At 32.5% G+C, this 27,987-nt stretch overlaps 2 protein-coding genes across 2 annotated transcripts in view; both read right to left on the bottom strand.

Moving 5' to 3' along the window:
- The window catches only part of mthl1 (adhesion G-protein coupled receptor methuselah-like 1), a 135,017-nt gene extending 131,262 nt beyond the window's left edge, over window positions 1–3,755 (bottom strand). The window contains exons 1-2 of the mRNA XM_085481394.1: window positions 2,936–3,755; window positions 1,524–1,796 (exon numbers count right to left, since the gene is read on the bottom strand). Of these exons, the coding sequence (XP_085337520.1) occupies window positions 1,524–1,796; window positions 2,936–3,453 (791 nt within the window). The 5' untranslated portion in view covers window positions 3,454–3,755. The remainder of the gene's footprint in view (window positions 1–1,523; window positions 1,797–2,935) is intronic.
- Window positions 3,756–8,986: 5,231 nt separating this feature from the next.
- LOC114933764 (uncharacterized) lies at window positions 8,987–11,703 on the bottom strand. Its single transcript, XM_029306342.1, has 8 exons — window positions 11,585–11,703; window positions 11,356–11,508; window positions 10,992–11,199; window positions 10,363–10,847; window positions 10,100–10,280; window positions 9,810–10,016; window positions 9,458–9,684; window positions 8,987–9,385 (listed from the first exon to the last, which is right to left on the bottom strand). The coding sequence occupies exons 1-8, from the start codon at window positions 11,606–11,608 to the stop codon at window positions 9,224–9,226; spliced, it is 1,647 nt and encodes a 548-aa protein (XP_029162175.1). The 5' UTR covers window positions 11,609–11,703; the 3' UTR covers window positions 8,987–9,223.
- Window positions 11,704–27,987: the final 16,284 nt, after the last annotated feature.

Here is a 27,987-nt window from a genome sequence, read left to right as displayed (position 1 = left end):
TTAATCTTAGTGAAGTGTCTCAGCAAATGAGATCTTCTAATCTTATTTTATGTCATACGTCAAACAGATACCGTAAACGTTTAAACTTGACAATAATTATATGTCACGCGATATGGAATATTGCTGATTTTTGCGATATTTAAATAAATATAATCTTATATTTGTTTTTATCTTTGTTTTTAGAATAATTCTAGATAGATTTAAAGATTTTATCAGAAATTATTATAACTCAAATTGATTGATTAAAATAAAAAATACCATTTTTTTAACACAATGAAAATGTTAAAAAATATTAATAAAGTATCTTTTTGAATCTATTTATCTTTTTTTTCACTATTAACGCTTTTTTCTTCCAAGTTTAGAGAGAAAAAATTTCCTCCGATTATATCAAAATTCTAAAAGCAGAATATGTTAACTTTATACAAGTATGACGAGGCCATTTTTCTTACATAACATCATCCGGATAGAAGCATTTTCATCGCTCATCGTTCTGATGCGCGGAAACGCGGTATCGAGTTGTGAGAACGTTTTAATGGAATCTTGGATGACGTGAGATCGGGCATACGTGACCTAGAAATACTTTGAAAGAACTATAAGAGAAGAAGTGAAAGTGTGCGAGGAACCGGACTTTTTCTCGACATATTGTCAAGAGTGACGTAGAAACGGAGCCGTTTTATTCCTAGCGTAATCATCTAACGTCAAACGTGTAATTAAACCGTGCGATAAATTTAGATCGGTGCAAGCGATAGTTAACAGGACAAAAAGTAGAATCGTGCTCGGAGCTTTAAAGCAGATCGAACGACTTGACCGCCAGAATCGACTCGACTTTATTTTTTATTAGTTGTGATGATCAAGCAAACAAAAATAACAGAAGATTGACTTTGCATAATTGAGAGATCGAGTATCGATTTCCTGCGTTTTACGCTTGATATCGAGTTATCAATTAAGATAGCACGCTTTTGGAATATATAAATGTATTAATTTTATAGCACAACATGAAAAACATTAATAATTTGGAAAAATGTTGAAAAAAAAATGTTTATTATAGACATTTTCTTGGCTTGCAAAATGTCTGTTGGAAAACAAAAGAATATTATTTTTTATATGATTGCCATATATTTGTTTTCTCATTCAACTAATTATACATATACAATTATTAATATAAACAATATAAAATCAACGTCATAATACAATGTGATAAAAATAAAACTATTGTCGAAAAACAAATCTAGCAAATAACGAATAAGCAGAGAGAAGCACGATAGGAATCCCTCAATTATTTGAAGGTTTTATGCGTTCATTTGAAGACTTCTACAAGCAAAAGTAAAAAACTTACAGCGTTTTACTACGCGCGTTGCGATACTATCTCCATAAGTGGAATATTTCGTTCTCTTCGTTATCTTCATTTGTGTGGATCACATTGTAACGTCCGACGAAACAAAAGGCGCAGCAAGAATGAGAATATCGCAACGCGTGAGCGCACGATAATCTTAATCTTAATGTACAGCTAACAAACTACAAACCTTTGTGGCGCATGTTCCGGACAGGCAAACACCTTGGCTATCTGGTTGAATTCTTTGATTCTCTCGACACAAAACTGGCCGGTAGGTAAAGCGACGCCGTTTATCTCCAGACCACCATCAGGCTGCAACACAGCATCCTTCGCATCTCCCAGGATCGTAAAATTGTCGGATTTCGGGCAAGTTGGAAATCCCGCCACAATTTCAACAACAGATGACACGTTTGGCAAGAGAGGTGGTGCGTCTGCAGTTTCTTTTAAATGAATGCAAGTATTTCTGCAACATCAAAAAACATTCCCCTTTGTTACAAAACTTGTTTAAAAAAATGAGATAATAATAATAATTGCCAATGAAAAATATATATTATATTTTGTTTTTAAACAATATAATTGTGTTTTTGCAGCGTTATTATATGCATACGTATAGATCAAAGTATATCATTCAATAATTAATGATGATAATTAAAGATGCTACAGAGAAGATTTTGTTCCTAAAATTATTTAAATATAAACTCAAGAAATATAGATGTATATACGTTATTTTTTATTGTAACATCATTGCCCGCATATATTCTTAATATTCATAATTCGAAATATATCATTATATATTGTAAAAATTGTACACTGAAAAAAATTGTTAACTTGACTGAACTTTTCAACTAATCACTATTTTGTCAATTACACATATTTTATTACTTAAGTTAAATACATATTTTATTAGATCTAATGTTATATTTAATTTAAATTATTTTTATACATTCATCAATTAACAAAATATTATTTAATTGAAAGTTTGATCAAGTTAATTTCTTTTTCAGTGTGCAAGTTTTGAATGATTAACAGACTTATGTGTTATACATAATATATTATAGCTCACATATGTTACGTTAGAATTTATTACAGAACTAGTTCGCGCGGACGTCAACATTCTCGAATGAAACCAGAAACTTGCACGTTTCATAAACGTCAAGGTCATACTGCGTGCATTTCTTTGAAGAAAGGCATCTGGTAAATAAACAAGTTATTATACGAAACAATTAAGTCGAAGATTAATAAACATTTTATTAAAGAAATAAACCATCAAAGTCCTGTGTCTATTCACCTCAATTTATATATATATATATATTCGAAGATATAGTAATTATTTTAGAGCACTATAATAATTATTTTTAGCTACTAAAGAAATATATTATTTTCGATTATAAATAAGCATGATCACGATGCTATACATTTATTCCGAGGGATTTGTTTATGTGAAGTGTTTAAAAAAAAAACATCTCGTCAAGTCAATTTCAAAAGACCTTGGTGTAACCGAGCGGGGTTTGTGTCTCGCAGCAACCTAACCTAACTTAACCTGTCCGTTCTGTTTGACATCGTCGAATGTCAACAAAAAGCACGAAAGTATGCGGGGCTCACCCGTGTTCGTGGAAAGTGGCGTTCTCGCCACAGCATCGTCGTACTCGGGGCCTCATCGTCGCGGCTGCATGATTACTCGTCGATTTTCTCTGCACGCACACGAGCAACGCGTTGGAATCGGCGCAATAGTGGCTGGCAGGAAAGTTGACGCTGCTGGCGATCTCGAGGACGGCGTTCCCGTTTTCGAGCAGGATAAACGGGTTGGTCTTCCGGAAGGGCACGTGGATCAGCTCAGAATGATCGTCGCATTCCGGTCTTCGGTCTTGGAGGATGTGCCATTCGATGGGCAGCGTATCGATGAAGATTTGCCGCTGCGGTGAATAAATCAAGGGCTTCCATGGGATGAGCGTCTGCTCGCAACGCGGCAGTTTGTTGTCGTTCGAGTCGCCGTCGGATCGTAACTCCTCATCGGCTCGACAACACTTAAGAATTGTCACCTTCGTCAAGTCGTTCGGCTCAGACACGACGATCATGACAATCGTCGCCAGAAATCCGACGCAACGAAAAAGCGGGCTCATTTTACCGGGAATCCGCGATTTCACTCTTGTACGTCACACGAAACACCGGTCAGTCAGTCGGGTCACCTTAATCGTCACGAAATAAAAATTCGGAAGTTCGCCGTGAATCACACTGAATAAACTGTTTCTCCAAACACAATTTCGCACTCGATACACAATACGCACAGCTAATCGACCATGGTATTATCTCGCGACGCGAACAGGAGTGATCGAGGCAGTCAAAATTGGGAGAGAATTGAATCGTATACAAAGAAAACTATTGTGTTTATATGGACGCTCGTCGAGCGCGACCTTCTCGTTTAGAAGCTCCGGCGTTACTGAGCGGCGACCACGCGGCACGCGGCACCGACGCCGGCAGCGTGACTCGGATGCGCGCGCAGCTTCCTCCACTCCTGCGACTTTAAAGTCACCACGCGCGCGCTTGCCTTCTTTATTCCGCGGTGAACTTCCGCGCAGCGTACTAACGGGAGGATGTACTTGCGGCCACGTGCCTTTATCCCACTATCGCGCACTAAAAACGCAACGGTATATGTTATCTTGTTTATAATAATGAATTGGACTGCTGCGATTTTCGATCAAATGCTATCTGAATCGGAGATTCGTTGCAGTATTTCCTTTTTCATTAATTTCCTTAAAATTTTGGAGAAAATAAAATGTATATCAATGCGAAAACTAATTTTTCTTATCGATATAATAAGATTTATCGCTATAAAAGACACTTTTACGATACGAAAGATTTTAAATATTTATGTATGTAGATTTTTACATGTATATATTTACACACACTCCCAGAAATATAATAATAATATTAGCAATAACAAATTCAAAGACGAATACAATATTCGAAGAATTCGAATATTTCATAATTATACACAGATAATAATTGTGGGGTAAAATATATTTGATTAATTTTACTATGTAAAATTTATTATTAATATTTTTTATTGTGATAAAAATATTAATCAGAGAAAATCTTATAAAATTCTTTCAATATCATATTGTTCCGCGACTACCATGACTTTCAGGATAAATTCTAATAGAAAATTCTGTCTGTGTAGATATAAAGTTAGGTCGAAATTTAAATAATAGGGATATATCTTCAAAGCAAAACATATAGGTGATTTGCGAATTAAAATATGAAGAACTATATATTTATAGATTTGGATGTTTTTAAATATTTCCAAACTGTTTCATAACAAAAATTTTAATGTTTTTCTAATGCTTGCTTTTGCATACAATTTTATATTGAAATTGATCTCGAATAAACGCGCAAAAATTCTTTTCAATATATTCAGAAAATCAGAAGAAATTTTTACAATTTACGTGGAAGTTTTTCGCGACAAATGTCGAGAAAATATCGGCGGAAAATATAAAAAGAGAAAGAGAGAGAAAGAGAGAGAAACGAATTGATGCGACTTGAAATATACACTATACTGCATGACTAAGCGCAGATCCTGCAAGATATTTCTGAGAAGCGTCTCTCTGGGTGGGAAATCTGTGGGAAAATATACAGCCATGTTCTCGCCTGCGTGCACCGGTATCTTGGCAGGGCAAACGTCATTCCGTGTAACACACGAGCCGATATCGGGATGCGCTCTCTCTCTCTCTCTCTCTCTTTTCTCTCATCTGGACTGCGTATGAAGCTTCCTGGATTGGCTCACCTGGCAATACGACTTGTTTTTGTTTGGCGAAACAAAAAGGCGAAACAAATAGAAAAATTTCTCAGTCATGCTAAGGTCGATGATGATAATGATACTGAACTAACATAACGGTAAATAAGATCAACTCTATAAAACACGCAAGATACGAGAGAGTGAGCTTGGTGTAACATCTTTTCGTGTGTGGGAAGTGCATCGTTTTATATATCGCTCGTTGAGTATAATTTATACTTGAGCTAGATGGGAAATAAATATAAATGTGAGCACAAATAAAAACTATTGCATTATTTTTTAAAAACTTAATGTACAAAGAATATAATGCACTTTTATATTTTACATATACACAGTATAAAAATTGAAATTTTACAGAAAAAATAATTAAAAAATTAAAGATCTTATAACATTATTTGGATAATTTTCCGCATAATGTGTTCTTAGTTCTTATAATAAATATTACACATAAAACTTATAATATTGTATATACTATAATACATATAGCATTAGAAAGAATTTCAATTTAATATTAATCGATCGAATAAAAGCATATTTAACAAAAATTTAGGACACTTTAACTCATTGTCAGATATACAGATATATAAAATCAAAATACGTAAAATTGTAATATTGTAACAAAATTATAACAGCAGAATATTGTAAAATGTTTTTAAAACAATATAACTTTCGTTTCGCCAATATTTTCTAGCGAACGTCGTAGTTTTTCATTCAATTTTTCTTGCGAGAGCTGCTCTGACAAAACAGTCGTTCAAGTCGACCGGAAATGCTTTAAAAAGTTCCGCGAGAATAATTTTAGCGGGACGCCGCAATTAAACTTTTTCGCCATCTCGCGACAGCGAAAATTGGAAATTTGTGTTCTCGCTACGGCGGTCTACCAGTGTTTGCGAAATTTTATCAATTAAAATATCGTTAATGTCCATATCGCTTGGTTCAGACGCTCGTTAAAAAGCGGACTTGCACAAAGATGATAACTGCTTAGATGAGCTTTTCTTGTTCTAGTTTGGTATTTTTTCCGAGACTTAAGAATACAGCAAGTCTAGCATCGATTTTTATAAGGACAATATTTTTATAAAGGCAATTTTTATACGGACAGATTTTTATAATTGCATCATTATTAAATGGTACAACATTTTGATAATTTTCCATATTATTACTAGAAATGGAATATTTAGTTTTGTGATAATAATAATAATTTAATAAAGAAACAAACACACAATGTAATAGAAACATCTCATACAACTTTTCAATCAATTAAAATTAAAACATAATGATTATAATTGTTTTAAATTTATCTTAGATTTATTGGATTCATCTTTAAAGATATGTTATTTATTAATTTTATACGATCAATGTATTTTTTCTTTGTTGAAATTTATTGAAAAAAACTTGAAAAAAATGAAATAGAATTTAAATTACATATTATAATATTATAAATTTGATTGAAACCATAACAGAATTACTTATATAGTAAATTTATTAATTAAAGTTTGTAGGCTTAAAATTTATTGGTATATAATACGAGAAAGTTTAGAAAAATATTTTCTGCCTCTCACGTTTTATGAATGTTGTATTAAAATAATTTTATCATAAAATGTAGAAAAATTTAATATGGAGGGAGAGAGAGAGAAAGAAAGGAAGGGAGAAAAGCGGATATATCAACATAAAATATTGTGTAGCTCTACCATATATAGAACACACAATTATGATCTGAAATTCTATTAAATTAATCAAATTTGTCAAATTTGAAAGTAGGAACTGCCGAATGTTTTCTGTGACAGAAAATATATCGAGTCATTTTCCAAAATTTCATAGCAACGTGCAGGGATGTGTGCAGAGGTTAATAGAATGGCACGAAATTTAAATGTTGGAAGGAAGGGGGGACGTAGCAGAGCAGAGCACGGCATCACGTAAATCACAGCGATTGTCGGTGTTTCTGGGTGTTTCGCGTGTAAGTTATAGCGCGCCCGCGCGCTTTCGGATGCGTGAGCGTGCGTTCGTTAATAGGTTTGCACGTGCGTGTCCCTAAACGTAATACCGATTTTATCTATCCCCCTTGTCTATGCAGACCGGTCGGACGAATGAGAAGGGTAGAGAATCTGGCGGCGACCAGACAGTTTGATGCAGGTTGCTCGGTTGCGTTCCCGGAAGTCGAAACTGCGAAATCGTCCGGCCGATTGATCGCTAATCGTTAAAAGCAATCGGCTAAAACATGTCGCGCATATCTGTAAAATAAAGTGTTATCGATGATGTTGCGCCGCGCGCGTTTCCGCTACCGAGTTGCGAAAGATAATCGAATCCGGAGTAATTTTGCTTCGGTAATGAGGGGTTGCAATGTAACTGCGACGTGGTAAAATACTGCGGCGCATGTTGTAAACAACGCAATACCATAATACCATGCGGATGATATTTTATCCTGTTGTATCTTTTCGAGATAATTGAATATCAATGTTATTGCGACATTGTCCGCGATGCTCGGATTATATAATAACATGTAATGAAACGCGATGTATTCCAGTCAGAAATTAACTGTTATTGATATACATGTAACTATTATATATATATATATATATATATATATTGTATATATATTTATTTTAGGAAATATATAATATAAAATTGATCAATTTTGTCTTATATAGGTATATACTTTTTTTAAATGTTGAATCGCTTTTAAGACTATACAGTCCAATTTGCTTCGATCCAGTGTGTTATGCAAAATATTAAACTTTGCATTTCTTATAAAAAAATATTCCATGCAAATTATAAGGTTTAATAAATATGCATTACATATTTTATTCAAAATATTAAAAATTATATTATTGTGTAATTTGATATTTTATTTTAGATTATATTCAAAAGTGTGTCGTGTGATTTGAACATGCTATAAATTATAAATTTTAAAAAATCATGCTATAGAAATTAGAGTTAAAAAATTGAACTAAATATATTTTAAAGTGGTCGAATTTCTATATAAACGTGGAATGTTTTTAGATTTTTAAGAGTAATTGTGTTTTCGTATAAAATAAATATTGCGTAAATACTTGCATATAAAACTATATTTGCACTACAAAAATCATGTTATATCTTCAATACAAATGTATTATATGTACATTATGTATATTTTTTTGAAATATACATATAAGATGATGCAATTGAGCTAAAATTTAGTTTTGAAATGATTAGAAATATAATAAAAATTGTAAAGCAAAAAAATTAGAATACTAATCTTTGAGAAACTTGCTTTTTTCACATTGAAAGAAATTTGGAATAATTTTCTTTATATTTATTTTGCTAACAGACGTATAATATATATACATACATACATACATACATACATATATATATGTATACACACACACATTAAAATACATTATTAAGTATTAATTTCTTATATATATATATATGTTAAATAAATTAATACTTAATAATAACTAATAATGTATTTTAACATAAATGAAAAAATATAAAGTAATTTGTAAAGTATTTTTTGAATAATCTTACCACAATATTTTTATATGTAAATTAATAAAGAAATCATTACTTTTTGTACATATGATCAAAATTGTTATATCCTAAATAAAGTGTAATTATACTTTACAATTGCACGCGGATACATTAACGCAGAATTGCGATAACAAAATACAGAAGAAATTATTTAATTTTGCTTTATAATATATTCTATTTCTAATCGTTTATTACAATCTATATCTTGTTATTATAAATATTACCTATATCTTAGTTAAAATCTGTATATATGATAAAAATATTTTATGTTAATTTCTATGCTTTATATATATGTAGCAAATTCATCTTTCATTAAAAATAAATACTTATTGAAAGTTAGTTATTATCTTATTCTGTAATATGATAGTACATTTCGGAAATAACACATAATGTAAAATTAAAACAATGTGATAATCATAATGTAAAAATCATTACAAGTCAACTTGTATGTTGTGTGTGTACTTCTTATATATTTAAAATTACTTAAATATTTCTGTTATTAATGTTGTATATATTTATATTGTTTTTGTGTGTGCATGCGCTAATGTGGAGTAATCTCATTCGTACTATTTATTAATCTTTCTTCTATACCTTTATGCACATATATTAGTTTGGGCCCAATCATGAAGTAACTTACGGTGTATTTTTCCGTTAGGAATGCGTGGGAATTGGCTAAGGAATATCACATCCGCGCAAAGTTTAAACTTATCTCTCAAATCGTTTACAATCGACTGTTTTAGCTTCTTTTCTGTTATCTGAGACGAAATATCATAAATATTTTGTAAAAAATTCTGCTTGATATTTTATGACAAATAATACTTTTGTACCTTTTTTGTCGGAGTAACAAATGCTATTGCATGATTAGGATTGCATGGCACAGGGATTATAACGGCCTCAGACACTCCTAAACAATCTTGTAGAAAAGATTCAATGTATGCCGGTGAAATTGTATGTGTTTTGTCAAACATTTGATTAATTCGGTCAGTAATGTAAATTTCGTTATTTGAATCGTAATACCCCATATCTCCGGTTCTAAACCAGTTTGAATTTTTCCCTATACAAATTCAGCAACACACAAGTATGATTTTTTTCATTAATAATTCAAGATTTTTTAAATATTTATATTTTATAGAATAATAATTGTGAATCATCGCTTGAAAAAAATTTTGAACTAATCACCGTCGCATGTTATAGGTTCATTATTCTGACGTATCATCATGAACGGAGATTGGCAATAGATTTCACCTTCTTCATATGGACCCAATGATTTCCCGTTTTTTAAAGAAACAATTTTTAATCGAACATTTTTATTCACATTACCGTTAGATCCATTATCTATAAGTCTATTTTGGCGCTGACAAGCGATAATGCCTGTTTCAGTTAGGCCTAAAATACACAAAACTCGATTTTACACATTATCACATTATTATTATTACCCATCTAATTGTAATCGAAACGAATGTATATACTGTAAGCTTGAATAATTATAGTTTTTGGTAATAATAGTTTAAGGTCTTCATCAATAAACTTTGAATTGAGCGTCGAACCGCTATATACGATTGTTCTCAAAGAGGAAACATCATATTTCGTAAGATTGTTAGATTTAATTAATTGGATGCACATACTAGTTTCAAGAAACATCCAAGTCACCTGTGAAATGTTCGAATATTTTATTTTTTTAAGCTTTACGTTTGTATTTCATATTTCATATATAAAAATTTAAATATTTTACCTTGTACAATTCTATTAGTTGACATAACGTTTTTGTATCGAAATTCGACTTAATCTTAATTACTTTTACGTTCAAAAGAATAGCCTGAATAGTCATGAATGCGCCGTTGATAAAACCTAAAGAATCGAACCATAAAGCGACATCATTTAGATGCCAATCGAGTTCGTACTGATCCAAACCCATGAAAGCTGAACAAGGAATATCTACATTTTTGGGAAGAGCAGTTGTACCCGGTGTAAATAATTTCATTGCAGTTTCCTTCGTTTCTACCATAGAGCAACGAAAATTTTCAATTTCCGACGGATCATAACTTTTATTTATAATTGATTTAAGACTTAAACTACTATCTTGGTCAGCATTGAAAAATATTATTTGTGGTAAATTTTTATGACTTGTTTCATATATAGAATGAATAATTGTCGAATACTTTTCATCTATAAAGATCATTTTTGGCTTGCTTTGCTCTAAATAATAAACTGAATTTCCTATAAGTAAAAATAAGAATTTCCTTTTTATTAAAAAAATAAATTTGTGTAAGTCTTAAATAATAATTAAATTGATCTATATATAAAAATATAACGTGAAAATAAATTATATAAAAGATGAAAATGAAAAATACATTAATATACCTTTGAAAAAATGCTCATCCAATGGATTTACAACAGCTCCGAGATACAGGGACGCTAGAAATGGAATGCAAGCATCTAATTGATTATGTGAGCATATCATTATTACATCATTACGTCGAATCTTTAACTTTTTCATCTCTAATGCACATTTCAAACTTCTCTCTTTCATCTGCTGGAATGTATTTTGTATTCCTGTTTCCGCATCTTCCTACACATCAACTGCATTACTATCAAATGATATAACTAATATCTTCTATCTAAGAACTTTGCATGGTTTTGCATTGTTAATGTATATTAACTAGTTTTCATCTACATTTATGTCAGTGTAAAAAAGTAAAACAGCTTTTATTATTAAAGTATATACCTGGCCAATAAAATTCGGATTAGATTCAAACATATCCAAAATTATATTTCCAATATTTCCTTTATACTCTCTATGTGCTTTATTGTATGGATTCCAAGTTTTTTCTCCTTTTAAAATTTTTTGTTTTATGTTGAATGGAACAACTACTTGATTCTTCAGAAGTTACATATTATTAATTACACTTTAGTTACATATATTTTAAATTATATAAAGTATTTCTTATTGTTACCTGACGCAGTATTTTGTCGGCCATACTATAATTTTTTTACGTTTTTATATATTATTCCACTAAAAATATATGAGAAATAAAACTATTACAAGTATAAGAGATAGCACTGTTTATATCACAACGGGCATTGCGTGATTAAATTTTGAATTCAATCGATATAATATAGTTTATTTTCACGAAGCAACCTTGGGGTATAGAAGAAAATATTTTGCTAAGAGACGAGAAGAGGCTTTATTGAGAGTTATCACAATGTGATATATAATAGCTATAAAACGTCATGTATTTACTTAAACTTTCGTTAAAAGTTTATAAACAGTAAGGCTTTTTACCAATGTATTAAATTAAATCTCCGGTTAAACTATATCTTTGTCTCTTTTTAAGAAATTATTTGAAAAGAGACAAAAATATAGTTTAACCGGAGGTTTAATTTAATTGACGTTGATAGAAACGGGCCTAAAAAGAAAAGAGAGATTAATTACGTAACATGTTGAGCAATAAGGATTTTCAATTTTATCATTATGTTATAAAAACTATTTTTTCTTTGTTAAAACAGTCAGGGATAACAAAAGGAATTTGCATCGAATACTTTGATCATTCAAATAATCCTTTGAAATTTAGAACTTTAAATATTTATGTCTTTTTATCACTTATAATTTTCTAACCAAGTTTTTTTTAAGTTATACGTTAAAAAAACGTGAATAAATTAATATTTAACAGTATACGTATTTTTCAAAACATCGAAAATTATATAAAATTATGAATACAAATTAATTAAAAATTTTTTAAACTATAACATATTTTAGAATAATCAAATTTTTATAAAAATTTTTATAAAGTTTCGAAAGATTCGAAAAGTTTTGAGTTTTTATACAAAATGCATTTTATAACTATTTACATGCAAAATGTTTTATTGTATGATAATTATATTTTTATTACTAAAGTTTTAATAGAGTATAAATATATTTTCTAAATATATAGAAAAATGTAATTAACTCATTGTCACAATTGAGCTAACAAAATATTTTATCTTAAATTATCGAGAAGAGAAAATGTAATATATTTGATATATATAGTATAATATAATATACATATAGATTAAGTTGTGTCATATATTCAAGCCTATATAGAATACTAATAAGAAGAATTAATTATTATTTATACGGTATAATGAACGATAGAGATTTTCGATTTTGCCACATTATTACAAAAATCATATCTTTTCATTCGAGTTGATAAAGATTGTAGGAGGAAAATTGCGCTAACATAAATCTTGAAACTAATTTCAAAACTCGTAAATACAACATTTTTGCAGGAATGCAATGTGAACCAAGAATTTCAAAATTCTCCCCGTTTCACTCTAAGGTCTTCGTATGTGAACGAAAATTAACATGCTTCCGTTCGATGAAAGAACAGCTCGTTGTCACCGCTTTAAGACAATCATGATGCGATCTCGAAAGTCCCTGCACCAGCTCGTCGACTTATCGACCGGGGTTTATCTGCATTATGCATTCCGTCGCGTGCACTTAAACGCATAACGGGGGGTGCTGTCCAGTCGTTACGACACGACCAGCGCGTTTTTCTAATCGCAATTTGCTGTATCGTATTAATCGTTGGAGATCGCGGTGATAAAAGTGCGCGGTAACATACCGCGCCGCCGAACAATTAAAGATAATATCTCGGTGCCACCCTTTCCCGATTCAAATACTTGCGTAAATCGTGAAAAGAGGAGTGAACTGCGCAGCTACGTGGAGAGATTGGATAAATCGATGTTTTCCCTGCTCTTGGTTAATAGGCGCTACGAAAATTTAGCGATTAATGCAATTAGCGCGCGACTCGACGGCGCCTTTCGGCTCTTTGGCTCTTTGTGAATGATTAAAATGAGCTTTGTTAAAGAGCGGTCTCACACTCGGATATAGTTTCTCAGATTATGGCTGAATATTAACAGCGCGAAAATATATGACAGATAGATGTGTGAAAAAAACATTTATAAATTATTCCAATTTTACTTTAAATATGATAACTTTCAATTACTATAATTATTATGAAAGCAAATGATCCCTTTTTTCATAGGAATGAAATTATTTTAGGAAATAAACTGATTAATTGTGAGTAATGATGAATATTTTGCGTAAACTTGAAAAAATAATTTCTGATGAAAAACGTGCACTGATTCGCCCTCGTTGTAAGTATCCGAAGGCGTTTACAGCGAGGATGTTAGAGATTTTTTGTGGCGAGTGAGTCTGTTTTGGCGTGAAAACTCAATCGTAATGGCCTATAAACGGCAGCCATAAAGATCATAACAGTACATTAAGCCCCGCTATCGTTGGCACGTTGACGCCGCCATTCTGAGATTCGGTCGAAACTTTTACGGTCTAATCCTTCGCCTACCTGCAGCTTCTTCCCGCGCATCCTACGCGAGTTGCCCGGAATGCCTGAAGAAAATTTAAAGCCGCATTACCGAACTCTGCCGTGTACACATCGCATGCTCGGAGCGTGCTATGCTAATAATTTATAGCGCTATCGATGTCATTGCAACCTAAGGCGCATATTTGAATTTACAAACCGTCTTCGAACCGAGATTCGGTATATAAACGTGTTCCATGTATTATTTTATCTATTCTTATCTGTTTTTTTATACCTCCGAGAGCAATAAATAATCATCGGTTTTCTCCACCAGAATTATTGGAGTTTAAGAAAAATATCTTCAAACAATTATTTTATGATAATTTAATATATGCGCGTATTTATATGCGAGACATCTCCTAAACATATTTTAATCGAACAATAAAACATGTGAAAATTATTTTCATTAGTGAACTATTGTATACAGTATAAGACGACAGTATATCAAAAGAGATTTCCAAAAAGATTGATCATAACTTTTGTTTCTTCATTTATATTTTCTGATACTATCTGAAAGGCTCGAACCCTTTCGTAATGCCTTAACACCCTCGCGGAACAGGTGACGAAATGTTCATCATATGCAAGTGACAGCCGACGTGACGGGAGGAAGAAGGAGAGAGGTCTTTCTTTTTTCGCGGATGGGTCCTCGCGAGAGAGAGAGAGAGAGGGTCCCTCTGTAAACTCAATTTTCCAACGCGTGCGAGATAAGGGTCGGTCTCTTCCGCAAGCTCCACCGCCGGCCGTCGCTGGCTGCCACCCTCGTCACTTTGATATCGATGAGGGTAATTTACGCGAACATTGTTGGCGAAGAAGATTGATGCGTCGAGTGCGTGCGAGGGCACCGAGAGAGTCGCACCCATCGAGCCAGACCGCGCCTCCCAGCACCGTTTCCTCTACTATTCTTTCTCTATGTCTATAGTTCTGCCTGCAGCATGATGAATTGCATTTCGACACCCTGCACGGCCCTGCGAACGATTGTCCTGCGAGACTGCTCCGTCATTCGACGTATTATTGCCGCGCGTGAAACTGCCGACACTTCCGCGTTATCGCGATCAAATGACGCCGATGAGCAATACACTTCTCTCTTTTCTCTTTCTCTCTCTCTTTTTTTTCTTACAGCGAGAAAATTGATGACGTTGGCATCAACATTTTCGAAGCAAATTGGTATGTGTTATCGTGTAATCGTAATAGAACGGATTTCATTGAGATTTTATGCTGATGTCAAAAGTGAATTCACGCTTAATTATTGTTGGGTATAATAGTGTGCGAGATATAAACTCATTTTCTTCATTTTAAATAGAATAGTTTTATGACAATGCTCGATAAAATCCAACTGTTTTATTATAGTATCTTTTTATGGTTCTTCATAAAAAGGGAGAATTAAGATTTTCTATGAAAAGCTGATTTATGTCAGCATTTTACTTTTGTCGACTGATATTATTATTCTGTTCAATGTCTCATTCATACACATAACTTCATATAGATTTATTTAACTTGTATTATTATGCGATATGATGGCTGCACATTTTGTGTAAAGCGAAAGCGAGATAGAATAAAATAAAATAACCTCGAGAATGAATGAACGAAATGCGAGAAGCAGAAACGTGAAAGGTAAACGGAATTTCAAGAGATTCGGATGTGATGCATAATGCGTAAACACATGTATATTTTCGCCTAAATTTTATTTATATTGTCCTTGTATCGAAGCTGCTAAATATTCGAAACGAAAATAGAAAAGCCTAAAAAAGAAGCTTATCACTCTCTAGATCAGAGAATAATAAATGAAGGGAACGAGCGAGATGAGCTCCAATCTTTTCGATCACGACAGCATCGAAATAGCTACGAAGACACGTGTATGCGCGTGCATAGTACGGTCTCAGTCCTAGAATGATGAACAGATACGAGATTATTATTAGAGCGAAGCAAAAGCTCGAGCTCTCTATATGCGTTTTCGCGTGACTGCTTGTCATTCAAGCTTTTCGCATCTAATTACTGCGCGCCGATGAAAACACACTTTTAATTTTATCGTATCCACGGTATACCTCTATACGCTACTTCAATTACCTTTTTTCCCTGTAAATTAAAACGATAAAGAAATATTTTTCATCGTGGAAAATAATGACGAGTAGAAACGGCACTTTTTCTGTAATTAAACGTGAAATACTATAACAACATATAAAAAAAAGATAAAAATTTTATATCGACTCTCTGTCATATTGTTGAAGTATCTAATATATTTGACAATGTCGTTAATAGAGTATAAAATACTAAAGAAACGTCCTATATTTTTTTTTCAAGAAATATGTGCTTTTCGTGGTTTCTCATGCGTCAGACTAAAACCATGCCATAGAGTTCATGATATCGGAGATTCCAACATACTTAACTATTCGATTGTCTCCTGCACAACGGCTTGCAAAGTTGCCGTCTGTGTGCCGATAGCCGCGAGGCGCTGGAATACGCAATCGCGACGCACAAACATTCACGTGGAATACGGTCCTAAGCTTATTCGCGGCGTGCTAAAAAATTCATGGGAGTATCAAACTTTAAGTATCCGGCAAAGATCTCCGGGCTGGGAGATTGGCGCTGAAACATACGGAGGGAAACACGTTGTACCGCAGACGCGCATAAAGGGAGGAAATGCATATATATACGTATTCGTTGCAGAGAAAAGTCATAAAATCCGTGCGTAAATGCATATTGATTTATGCGGCAGAAAAGTATTTCGTCCTCGTTCTCGCGATGACATTCGACGAAATCGCATCCATCACCGGTAAGCGCGATCGTATTCGATGATGTTATAAAATCTATTGAATTTTTAAATCTGTTATATATATATATATATATATATATATCTATAAAATATATAAAACATTTTTCTCACATGTTTTCAGCATGCATATTAATTGAAGTTTAAAGATATTTTATAAATAAAACAGTATAAAGACTCTTCAATTTATGAAATATATAGTGTTACATTTCGATATTTATTTTCAATATTTCATATCTATTCCAAACAGTAATTATAATTAAATAGAAAATGCGCAATGTGCAATCGTAATAAACAATACAATTTTAATCGATCGATATTTTTTACGAGAAGTAGATGTTAAAGTGATCCGTTTATTCCAGGTTTGTTGAATCTGAAACAACCCTCCGTATTCGCTTTTCATATTTTTAACTGCTTTTATACCCTCGGTTGAGTCGCGCAATATTACGGTATCCAGTCGAGTGGGGTCATTCGAGTCTTGTAGGCCCCTTTTTTTGTCCCTCGTCTTCGAGGTTACCCTTATTCCCGCGCAAACACCCTCTCAGATCCCGCCGAATCCCGCTCACCGATCCACTCAGAAAGCGTGTCGGCCCAACCCGACATGGAAGAACGGAGATCAGCAGCTGCGTATCGTGCTCGCGGTGCACCATGCTGGTCTTGATGGATGTTCTTACGCGCCCCCGTGCAAGTTAAACGCATGTGAGGGATGCACGGAACCCCTTTACGCCAACCTATTGCACAAATCTCGAGAGTCCCCTTTGTATCTTTTCTGAAATAAGTTTCGATGCGAACAATTTCGTTTTCACCGATTTCTGATCAACACTTTAAGGTATGCTAGTTATTTCGTGTATCCTTATCTCCCCTCTCTCTTCTTTCTCTTTATTTGTCAATGCCATTGTGACTAGTTTCGGAGTTGTTTCAGATGCGTTTTCATTTTTCGAAAAAAAAATTATGTGATGACAATTGCTTATAGCGAAAGAATCAATCGGTATTACGGGAAAGAAGCAAGAATAAACTTTGAGATTTTTAAGAAAATTGATACATTTGAATAATAATTTAACTTGTTTTTTTTAAATAAATCCATTTGTTTCTGTTCTTTATTTCGATGACATAAAGAGAGATCAATCGAATCGCGGTCTTCCTCGTAATAAGTCTTCGGCTAATGACGACTGGGACGTCTGGGGAAATCAAATAAAACGTGAAACGTGGTGCTTCTTTATCCGAGTGCTTTGAGAATTGATCGTAGATATTCACTGGTCGTCATCGTAAAAATACCCGGTGCGCGTCATAAATTTTATTCGCGGCAGTTGATGAACTCGATATGCAATTGTAAACGCGTAACGATCGATAATTTCTCTGGCTGCTGCGCAATTGCATAATCTTACATATCTGTTTAATAATCACTAATTTAAGTTAAATATAAAAAAATTTTATAAAAAAAATTTAATGCAAAAGCAAAAATTTTATTTTATTGTTGATAATTAATAAATTCTCGATATTTCAATAAATTGAGTTTTGAAGAATGCTTAATTTTAAAATATATTCAACGATATGATTTTGAGCAATTTAATTTTAAATAATTTCGACAAATGTATAATTACACGTTATAAATTTATGGATTTCTTATGATTGTCTTTCATCTTACAATGATGAACTTCTCAAACTTTAGGTCTTATAGGAAGGCGTTTAATTATTTTTATGTAAATGCTGACGGCGTTTGGGGATTACTGATGCAATTTGGTGGGACGAGCAACGCGCGTCGCCAATCCACAGGGTTTCGGGGATACTCCTCGCATAATGTTCCAAATATGCGCGCCTTCTATCGTCATGGGGCCTATAGGAGAATCTCGTGGGGTGGTTTTCCCCTCGGCTAGTTTCTGCTTGATCGACGATGCTATGGAAGCAGATGCGCTTCTAGGAGAATGGTGAGAAATTTCTAACGTATATTTTGAGATTAATGCCGTTTGATTTTTCCGCAAGACTGCATAAGAAAAAGATTGTTTATATTTAAATTGTTTATTCTCTCTCTTTCTCTTGTTAGTTCTACAATAAAAATATTATAATAATGCAGGAATTATATAGTAATTTTTGTTTTTTATCTTTATATATATAGAATATATATAAAACTAATATTACTGTACTACGAATATATACAAAAAACAACGCTAAGTTTTCTTGCAATTGATACGATTGCAGGAAATATAATTCTTATGGGGTATATTATTTCCAAAGAGACGATAATCCAAGGGGTGCATGACTTTTATTACAACTTCTAGTAGTCAGGAGTTTTACGTCCTGCTGTTCTTCGGTCGATGAGTAATCCGCACAATGACACAATTTTATTAGATTCTGGAAGTGACGTGTACGCGAAACGTCTAGAATAACATTGCTCTTTATTCTATTCTTTCATAGCAAAACTGAATAGAATAGTGTTTTCAGAGAGAGAAAGTAGGACTTTTAATTATTTCCGTCAGGAAGCGTGTTTATTATGTGACAATGCAATGACAAAATTATCTATATGCTCGTTATAAGAAGTCTAGAGAATAATTTTTCTCTTGTCTTGTAGAATTTATTATTATTGCAATCGTATTTTTTCGAATTGAATCGAATGATCTAGCGTTTGAAAATAAGTACTTTTTTATAACAGATGGAAAAAAATTAATTGACTTAAATCGACTTATTTTTTATTTTTCTTAACGATGCGTCAGGCTTCGTAAGTCGATACTTTTGATAATCCGATAAGTAACGATCCTCCTCCGCTTCCGTTATTCCATTTTTGTTTCTCTCGTATCTATATACCTACAGACTAAACTTTTCGTGGGTCCGCTTTTCTATCGATAGTGGACACAAGATAAATAATATACTGTTATTACACTCGAAGTTGGTCAATCGCCTTTACTTGAAATATCTTGCGGTCTATTCGATATCATCGCTTGCTATGTATGATGAAACTGAGATTAAATCGGATAGTATTCATGATGTACCGTTACCCTGTTTTCTTCTAGTTATCGAAACGGTGACATATTAAAGAATAGAGTCACCGACGAACGATCTATCTTATTTATTGTGATAGATTGAATCTATATGAACATAAAGAAAGATTATCAGAACAAATCTTGACGAATATTGCTATCAGTTCTATTGATATGTACAATAAGTAATAGATAATATTAAATTATTTTCCTTTATCACACACAAAAATATATTTCCTCTTTCCGATACGAATCAATCGAGATTATGAAGCGTTTATGAGAATGACGACGTGTGTATTCGAGTTCGCGATGAAAAATGTGAATGGAAAACAGAGCTTTTATTATGTACGACTTAAACGAATGTCTCTTCGCTCCTCCCTAATTCGATCAGCTTGAATTAATATGAGACACGAAGCCGCCGTGTCCATTGAGACTGCAGCATAATCGGTTCACAGATGCACGAACACGATGATGCCTGTCCCTCCGTGGCGCAAGGCCATTTCGAATATCCGCCACGAGTCGCAGATTGAAATCGGTCTCGCGTGCGATACCTGCTAATTAAAAGCGGACGGTTGTAAAGTGACGTATCTTTAGAACAATGTGCGCGATTGTTACGGTAGTCGATGGGAAAAATGTTCTGATGAATACGAAATAATTAGAGTCAACGCGCGAAAGATATTTATATATATATATGTATATATAATGATAGTTTGTTCACGTGTTTCTTTTTATTTTTTAAACGAAAGATAGTTTTCCATAAAAATTGTTCTACATATTTTTTCATTTGCTAAAGAGTTTTAATTAAAAACGATTATTATTTTTTTCTGTATATTACTTAAAATTTTAATTAATGACTGTACAAAGCATAATTCAATATTGTTTAAGAGAATAAAACAATTTTATCTATTTTTTTCGAAAAATGTTTGACGGAGAATTATTTAGTGCTGAGAAGAATCAAGCAGAGAAGACGAAATATATATGGTACGTGATACTGTTACGATGCTACGAAGAAAGGATTATAAGCCGCAGCTGCAGACCAATGTTTATGCGACTGCTGAGTGCAGCGATCCAAGAAGCAGAGTTCATCTTGAATGTTCTTAAAATGTAAACCGAGTTGCTAGTCGAGTTACAGATACTGAATATGCAGAACAGTGCTTCGCTGTCTCTATTGTTAGTCTATTCGTAGAAATAAATATTCCCGTATAAATATTTTTGACATGCGTTATTTACATTAACATTGCAGCATTAGCAGATAACGCATTATATAATTTTTTTTTTAAGATTACACGTCATTACACTTTTTTTTAAAAAATTAATAATAATTTAGATTGTATTTAATATTTTTTATATTTGCATATCTACGCGTTCCATTCGGCGAAGTTTAGTTAAAATGAAAATTCTTTCCTTTTTTTGCGCCTGTCTCATAGAGATTGAAGCTCAAGGTCTTTCTTTCGACGAGATGACAAAATCGAGAAGCGTGAAAGGACTTCCGGTCGCATTCAGGTACCGATGAGAGTTAACGGAGCAGAGAGAGGGATGCAAGAAAGAGAGAATTAAAGCATGAATGGTGTCGCTCACGGGATCCCTTAAGGTCGCTCGCGCATATACACACACACAAACACACGTATAGGCATTGCGTAGAGGTCCGAACGTGCGTGTATTGTGCGTCCCGATTATGAATGCGGATTAACTTCATTCGCGGCTGTCCCATTCATCGCGTCGCGAGAGCGACGAAACAATGACGGGAAACTGCCGCTTCGTGCATCTTCGCTTCATCCCTCGTCGACGTCTTTCGGAGCTCGTCTGATTTATATCGAAAATTCGGCTCGTGCTTCCGAATAGAACAAGCAAGCATGCCGCCCGTAAATTCACGTCCCACGAGTGCCGGTATAAACCGGTATTCATGTGCCGCAAATTGGAGTACGTCGCGGGTTGGCGTGGTCGCGTGACGTAAAACGACGGAGCTCGCATTCGCGAGAGATGACGGGAGAAGACATCTTTAATGACCGCTTTCTGTATATGTTCGCATTCAGGCGATGCGATATTTTCGCTATGCAAACCGTAACGCTCTTTTTATTTTTCTTAGGAGCGTTGATATTCAGAGATCGCGGCATTTCCAGCGACATTCATATATATTAGATTTTTGAAAATAATTGCAAACAAAATGGAGCATTCGATAAAGAAACTCATCAATTAACAAACATCTATTTGTATTTTCAAAAGTAAGAAAATGTAAAAGGATGCTTGCTGATGATTTTTATCACGAACATATGTACGTATTTGCTGTGAAAAGAGAGGACGACAGCTCGCATCGTCGACTCTTTTCACTTTAGGAGAGAAAAGAAGAAAAGAAAGACACAAGTATGCAGAACTTGGCGCTGAGAGAAATATTTCGTACTTGGTGTACAAACCGTGAATGTACAAGGTCGGCTATGAAGGAAGAAAGCGATTCAATGTTGTTTCAATGCATTCAGCTTGCAATTCAATTAATTGTAAGTAATCGCAAATTGCTCGGATAATTCTTTTAAAATATCTGCACATTATTTGTTTACGAAAATTTATGTATTACTAAAGAATTTTGCAGAAAAATTGTATAATTATTATAAATATTATAGTTCGATAATTTAAAAAAGAAATATTAGAAGTGTATGAATAAAGGAAAAGCTGTTTGTTCGATATGTTGAATTTTATCAATGACTTTTGACTTCTTGTGTAACTTTTAGAAATGAATATTTCAATACAGAGTTAGATGCTGGCCTTGTAAAAAAAGAATTTCACTCTTAAAGTTTTTCCCTCTTGGTGACTCTCTGGAAAAGCGGACGCGATCAACGAACGATGACGTTGATATAGCTTTGATCCCGTCGTCTTTGATCTGTGCCGTGTATTGGTTTCGCATTGCCATCATCCGTGTCGAGTTATAAGAAAAATGAAGGATCAGAGGATAATTATCGTCGTTATAATGAGTAGGATAATGGCATACGTCGCCTCTGTGCATTCCCTTCAAGGATATCAAGTTTTCATTGCGATGCGTGATTTCTGCAAGCCGGTAATTGATGGTTTATGTAAGTCCGATCTCGCTGTGGAGTACATACGCGAACAAGACCCCCTTTTTATGTGAAAATATAATAGTTTGCGGAATATAATCAATTGCAATAACGACTGGAATTTCTTAATAATTCACGTGTATGTATAAGCGGCAACTATAAATTCGACTAACTGAGCGATATTTAATATATTTAATCAAAGAAAATTTCTAGTATAATATATTCGTAGACGCAAAAGAGATGCATGTAATGTTAAGAAATAAATGTAATGCTCTGATAATGACTGATTATCAAATGTCAGTAAATTTCGTGTAGCTGAATTATAATAAGAAAATAACAAAAATATATTTATCTTTTTTTGTTAGAGAAAAAATCCCAAGTATATTCTGAATAAATAAAATTCTTGTAAATTATTACTAACAGATAGATTTACTATTTTAAAATAATTTATTATCGTTGAGATTAAACTTTATAGTGTGTATAACAAAAAATAGTTTATTTAATCTTTATTAAGAGTGCAAGAAGAAAACAGCAGTAAAAATATTTGAGTTTTAATTTTTTTTTAATTTCTCTTTAGCAAACCTGCGAACTATTGATTACGAATATTATGATTTTAATTTAATTCTATCTGTTTCTTTACCGTAATAAGGGATGACCAAATTCATAATTCACGATTGATTGATAGAGAACTTCACTGTATCAGTTTAACTCCGACTGTCAGTATAAGACCTGGCTTTTACAAAGCAACTTTGAGTCCAACGCTCGTATCGACCGATGTGCAACTTGGAGCTGTAAGCTTGCTTTGATAGGTACCGCTATGATGCAGTCAGTGTGCAACATGCCTTGTTACTGATTGTTAGTAAATACGGTATTTACAATATATATATATATATATATACACAAATAATTGTTAATATCATATTTTACATATATAAAATTAATATATCGTTATTTATTTAAAAAATATATTTTTGAAATTTATATGAAATAAAAAATTATACATTCAAATATTAGTAAAATCAAATTTGTATCGTATTGTCAATTGAATAAAAGCCAATAAATTATATATTATATGTAAATTTTATATCTTATTATTTCTTTCAATATATAGAAATTCGTCAAAGCAGAATTATTATGACAAATTAATATTAATTTTAAATAAAAAAAATTAAATGGTCAGCTATGAATAAGTGAATAATTGTAATAGATGTATTTATTCTTAACTTTATTTTAATTTAAAATAATGCTTATGTAAATACAATACTATAAAATATCGTTTATAGAATTTTTGTAATCACGTGTTTATCCATTTCCAATTATCAAGTATTGTTCAATTTCTAGAATATATTTGGTATTTAATTTTTAGAGAAACATCTTGCTTACAGAATAATTTTGCCATAGTTATAAAACAATATCAGTTTTACGACGCGTTAGCTGAAAAATGCGCAATTTCGCCAAATATATTGTCCACTATGACATAAACGAGATTTTAGGACTATTATTTGCGAGTGTGACTAACAAAAGAAAAAGAAAGAGAAAATCCAACATTTGTTATTAAAATTTTTTTCATTTATCATATCTTTTTACGAGTGATTTTCAAAACAAATTTCGATTTACCTATTATCCTCATTATTTTTTTAGCTTTATCGTGTCAACATATTATTTAAGTAAATGTACTTCTTGAATAGATAAATTTTATTGTTCTTATTTAAAGAGTTCTTGGAATTATATTACGAAATTATTACATCATTGTATACGTAATTTGATTTTAAACACTGTAACGTATATCTTTTATACACATATATCCGTATATACAATATATATATACATTATGACACATATAATGACGAAAGATATTTCAAAATAATCGTCGAGTAATTAAACTAAATATCTATCTAGCATTTAAATTGCCAAGCAAATTCATTTTCTGCTTCATTTTATTTGTGTTCTCTGTGCGAAACAATTCTGAAATAGACTGTTACAATATTACAAGGAGCATTACTCATTCGTAATTTATGTCTCTTTGTTTGCAATCGTGCGAGTTTTAAGTTGATGTTCTCGATGATTACAAGTAAACCGGGTCGGAATGCTTGTTTTTGGCAAATAAATGCTTCGTTAATTTTCCAATACTCATTAGACTAGGAAAGATTATTTCATTCTCCCATGGTCGATTCACGATCCGACAGTTATGCCAAGAAATAATTCGAGTGCAGCACGTACTTCCGTGGGCGAAGACAATCCTAGCGCGAACCAATTTCTGTCAGTTTCCTTCTTTTAATTGCTTCTTTCGTAAAAATGGGTGATTCGTGTAAAATCAGGTTGGACCATCGATATTACGTTTTTAATCTTCTACCATCGTCGCGCAGACGTTCGTTTCAAGAGAATAGTATAAACCTTGTAATGAAAAATTTTTCGATATATGATTGCTCATCTATAAATTTCAGGATAATATTAACGTTAGAATAATTCTTCATGTATTACAAGATAGATATTTTTTATGTTGTTTACAGCATGTTTGGATGCTTTGCATAAAATGTTTTAAAATCACTTTCAATTACATATCTTGTTAAATTAAAATTTGGTTGTCTATTTTTGAATTTGTTTTTTAAAAAAATTTTAGTAGAGAGTACAGATATATTATAGAATTGGAAAAAACTTGTCATTTTCAACATTGAATATTTTGCTAACTAAGCTTGAAATAAAAATTTTATCTGATATTTAAAAAAAAATATATATTATAACTCGGAGTTTAATAACCAAAATTCTCTTTTATTTTTAATCGTTTTTATAACATAAAATTATCTACTATTACTTTTTGAAGAAAAAAATATAATATATTAAAGAAAAATGAATAAGAGCAAATCTATAATAACATTTTGCATATTGTAAATAAGTCGTTGATTGATACGAAAAATTGCGCTGCATGTGGAAATATACTAATTATAATTGCGAAACTCGAGGGTTTGTAGCACATCGCGAACGTCAACTTAAAATTATGGGGCCTGTGAAAATTATATCTCAAGATTTCACGAACGAAGTTCAACTCGGTGGCAAACAATGCAATTACTGGAACTACTTGAGCTTGAAATCCTGTGAAGTTGCTTGCGCGTGACGTTAATAGTGGTCATTTTAGCATTTAACTAGTCATTCGTGTCTGCCTTTGTGAAGAATTATCAACAAGAATGCAAAGTAATTTGTTTTGGCTGCGAAACTTTAACTAATCAATCACGTAGATGTGTTGCAAAAACACGTAATATAATTTTATTATATAGATACAACTATGAACTTTACATGTATGAATCATATACCGGAAGAATGATTGATCATTTACTGTATGCAGATTTACCTTCTATAATTTCAGGAGAAAATATTTCATTTATCTTGACTCTAATCAAAATTGATTCTTCAATTAAGCATAGTGCAAACTGTCGCGAATCTATAGTAATTTGAATCGTAATAATTTCGATTGATTCTGTAGCAGTACAAAATTACATTGATTTTTAGATTTTATAAAATTATATATTAAGTAAAAATTATATGTGCAATAATAACTTTATAATTTCTCATATATAATTAATATGTACAAATAATGAAAAAAGTTTCGATTTTATATATATAATAAAAAATAAAATTCGGCTCGTGTAATATTAAAATAAGTTATAAATTAAAAGGCCAACTTAACGAGCTAATTAATTAAGTGTTAACAATTTATTCTACGTCATGAAAATAATACAAATTGAAACGTTTACTAATTATCATTTGTATTATTTTCATGACGTAGAATAAATTGTTAACACCTAATTAATTAGCTCGTTAAGTTGGCCTTTTAATTTATAACTTATTTCGATTTTATATGTGTTATCTTATTTGTTCTTATTATATTTCATTAATTCTTTGTGTAATTAATGAAGTATGTATCGTATGTTCTTTGCAATAAAAATGGTCCATTTTCACAGTTGCACGGATTACTTCGTGAAGAAGAATTATTAGGGTCACGTAGGATTGTGGTGTGGGTTTCGATCGTGCATAAACGTAACTTAACGTACCTAGAGAGAACTATTTTCCCTCGGCAAATGACCCCGTCCGATTGAAAACGTAAACGTGAGTGGAATTGATTATACCTCAATTATTTCCATTGCAATTGGTATGCTGGTGCAATTCGTGCTCTAATATATACGCGGTTAAAGATAGGCGCAGAATTCGTAAAAGACGTTTATCTGTTGTGTTGTTGATAAAAAAAGGAAAGAAAGAAACAAGAGGAAAACGGAAAAGGCGCAAAAACGAAACCACATAATCAGAAGAGTCGCAAATCGCGTAAATACCCTTAGGGGAAGTTTAGGTGGTCAAATCAGAAGAATCACGTGGAGAAGTTTACACGGAAAAAAAGAATTAGCTACCATAGCTAAATTTTAGCTGTGGTAACTAATATTTTGTAGCCATAGTTTAACGGAGAATGTTATAGCTAAAAAATATTAGTTGTCATAGCTAAAATTTAAGCATGATAATTAAATATTATGTGTAATATATGGACAGCTAAATTTTAGCTAATTTTTTTTCCGTGCGAGATTTAGAGATCTTTAAATTTCTACACTAGATAAACATCGACAGAACAATTAGTAACATTAGTTATTTTATTGACAATATAGTTTAATAAGAAATTTTGACTCTCTGATCTTATCACAAGTCATTTTGTTTGTAAAAGCTTAAACAAATTTTGGAAGCAATTTTTATTTGGAATCAAGTTAAAGGCAAAGTTTTCTTTGAGAACTCTTTTAAATTATGTAATATTGATCTTCAGACAAGCTTTTGCTTTTATTAAGATATATTTCTTCAAACTTTATATTTTTGAATTAGAGTCTTCGCAACCGATGCTTTTATCGGCAATTTAGCGAGCGATATGGTTTCTAGGTCAGTAGCGTCCACGGAAAGGATAATCTAATTTTGGCGAAAACCGCGTGCTCTTTTCAATTCGCACCGAGCGCACCATCTTTGATGGCGGTATGTGGGTGTATTGGCTCATCGTGTTTTTTGTTTATTATGCCAGCGTGCTTGCCTGGCTTATATTGTGCCAGTGGTGTAAATGGCGGGCTGCGTCGCTCTTAAACCACAACCGTACGCCGCATAAGCGAGCTAGCTAGCGAGCGAGCGAGCTTTCCATTTCTACGTCCTTTCGCAAAGTCGATATTCGCGGGGATCGCGCGACAACCGAACCGGAAT

The sequence above is a fragment of the Nylanderia fulva genome, unplaced genomic scaffold, assembly GCF_048542155.1.
Source record: "Nylanderia fulva isolate GAGA-0341 unplaced genomic scaffold, ASM4854215v1 Scaffold18, whole genome shotgun sequence".
Taxonomy (NCBI): domain Eukaryota; kingdom Metazoa; phylum Arthropoda; class Insecta; order Hymenoptera; family Formicidae; genus Nylanderia; species Nylanderia fulva.
Note: the sequence above shows the minus strand (reverse complement) of the source record. Positions and strands in the feature narration are given on the sequence as shown.

Excerpts from the sequence above, each read along its gene's own strand:
- LOC114933764 (XM_029306342.1), bottom strand. The coding sequence starts at position 11,608 with ATGGCCGACAAAATACTGCGTCAG. Across the intron at positions 11,200-11,355 it reads ATCCGAATTTTATTGGCCAG|GAAGATGCGGAAACAGGAAT; the intron begins GTATATACTTTA and ends GTTGATGTGTAG. Across the intron at positions 10,848-10,991 it reads GGATGAGCATTTTTTCAAAG|GAAATTCAGTTTATTATTTA; the intron begins GTATATTAATGT and ends TTTTACTTATAG.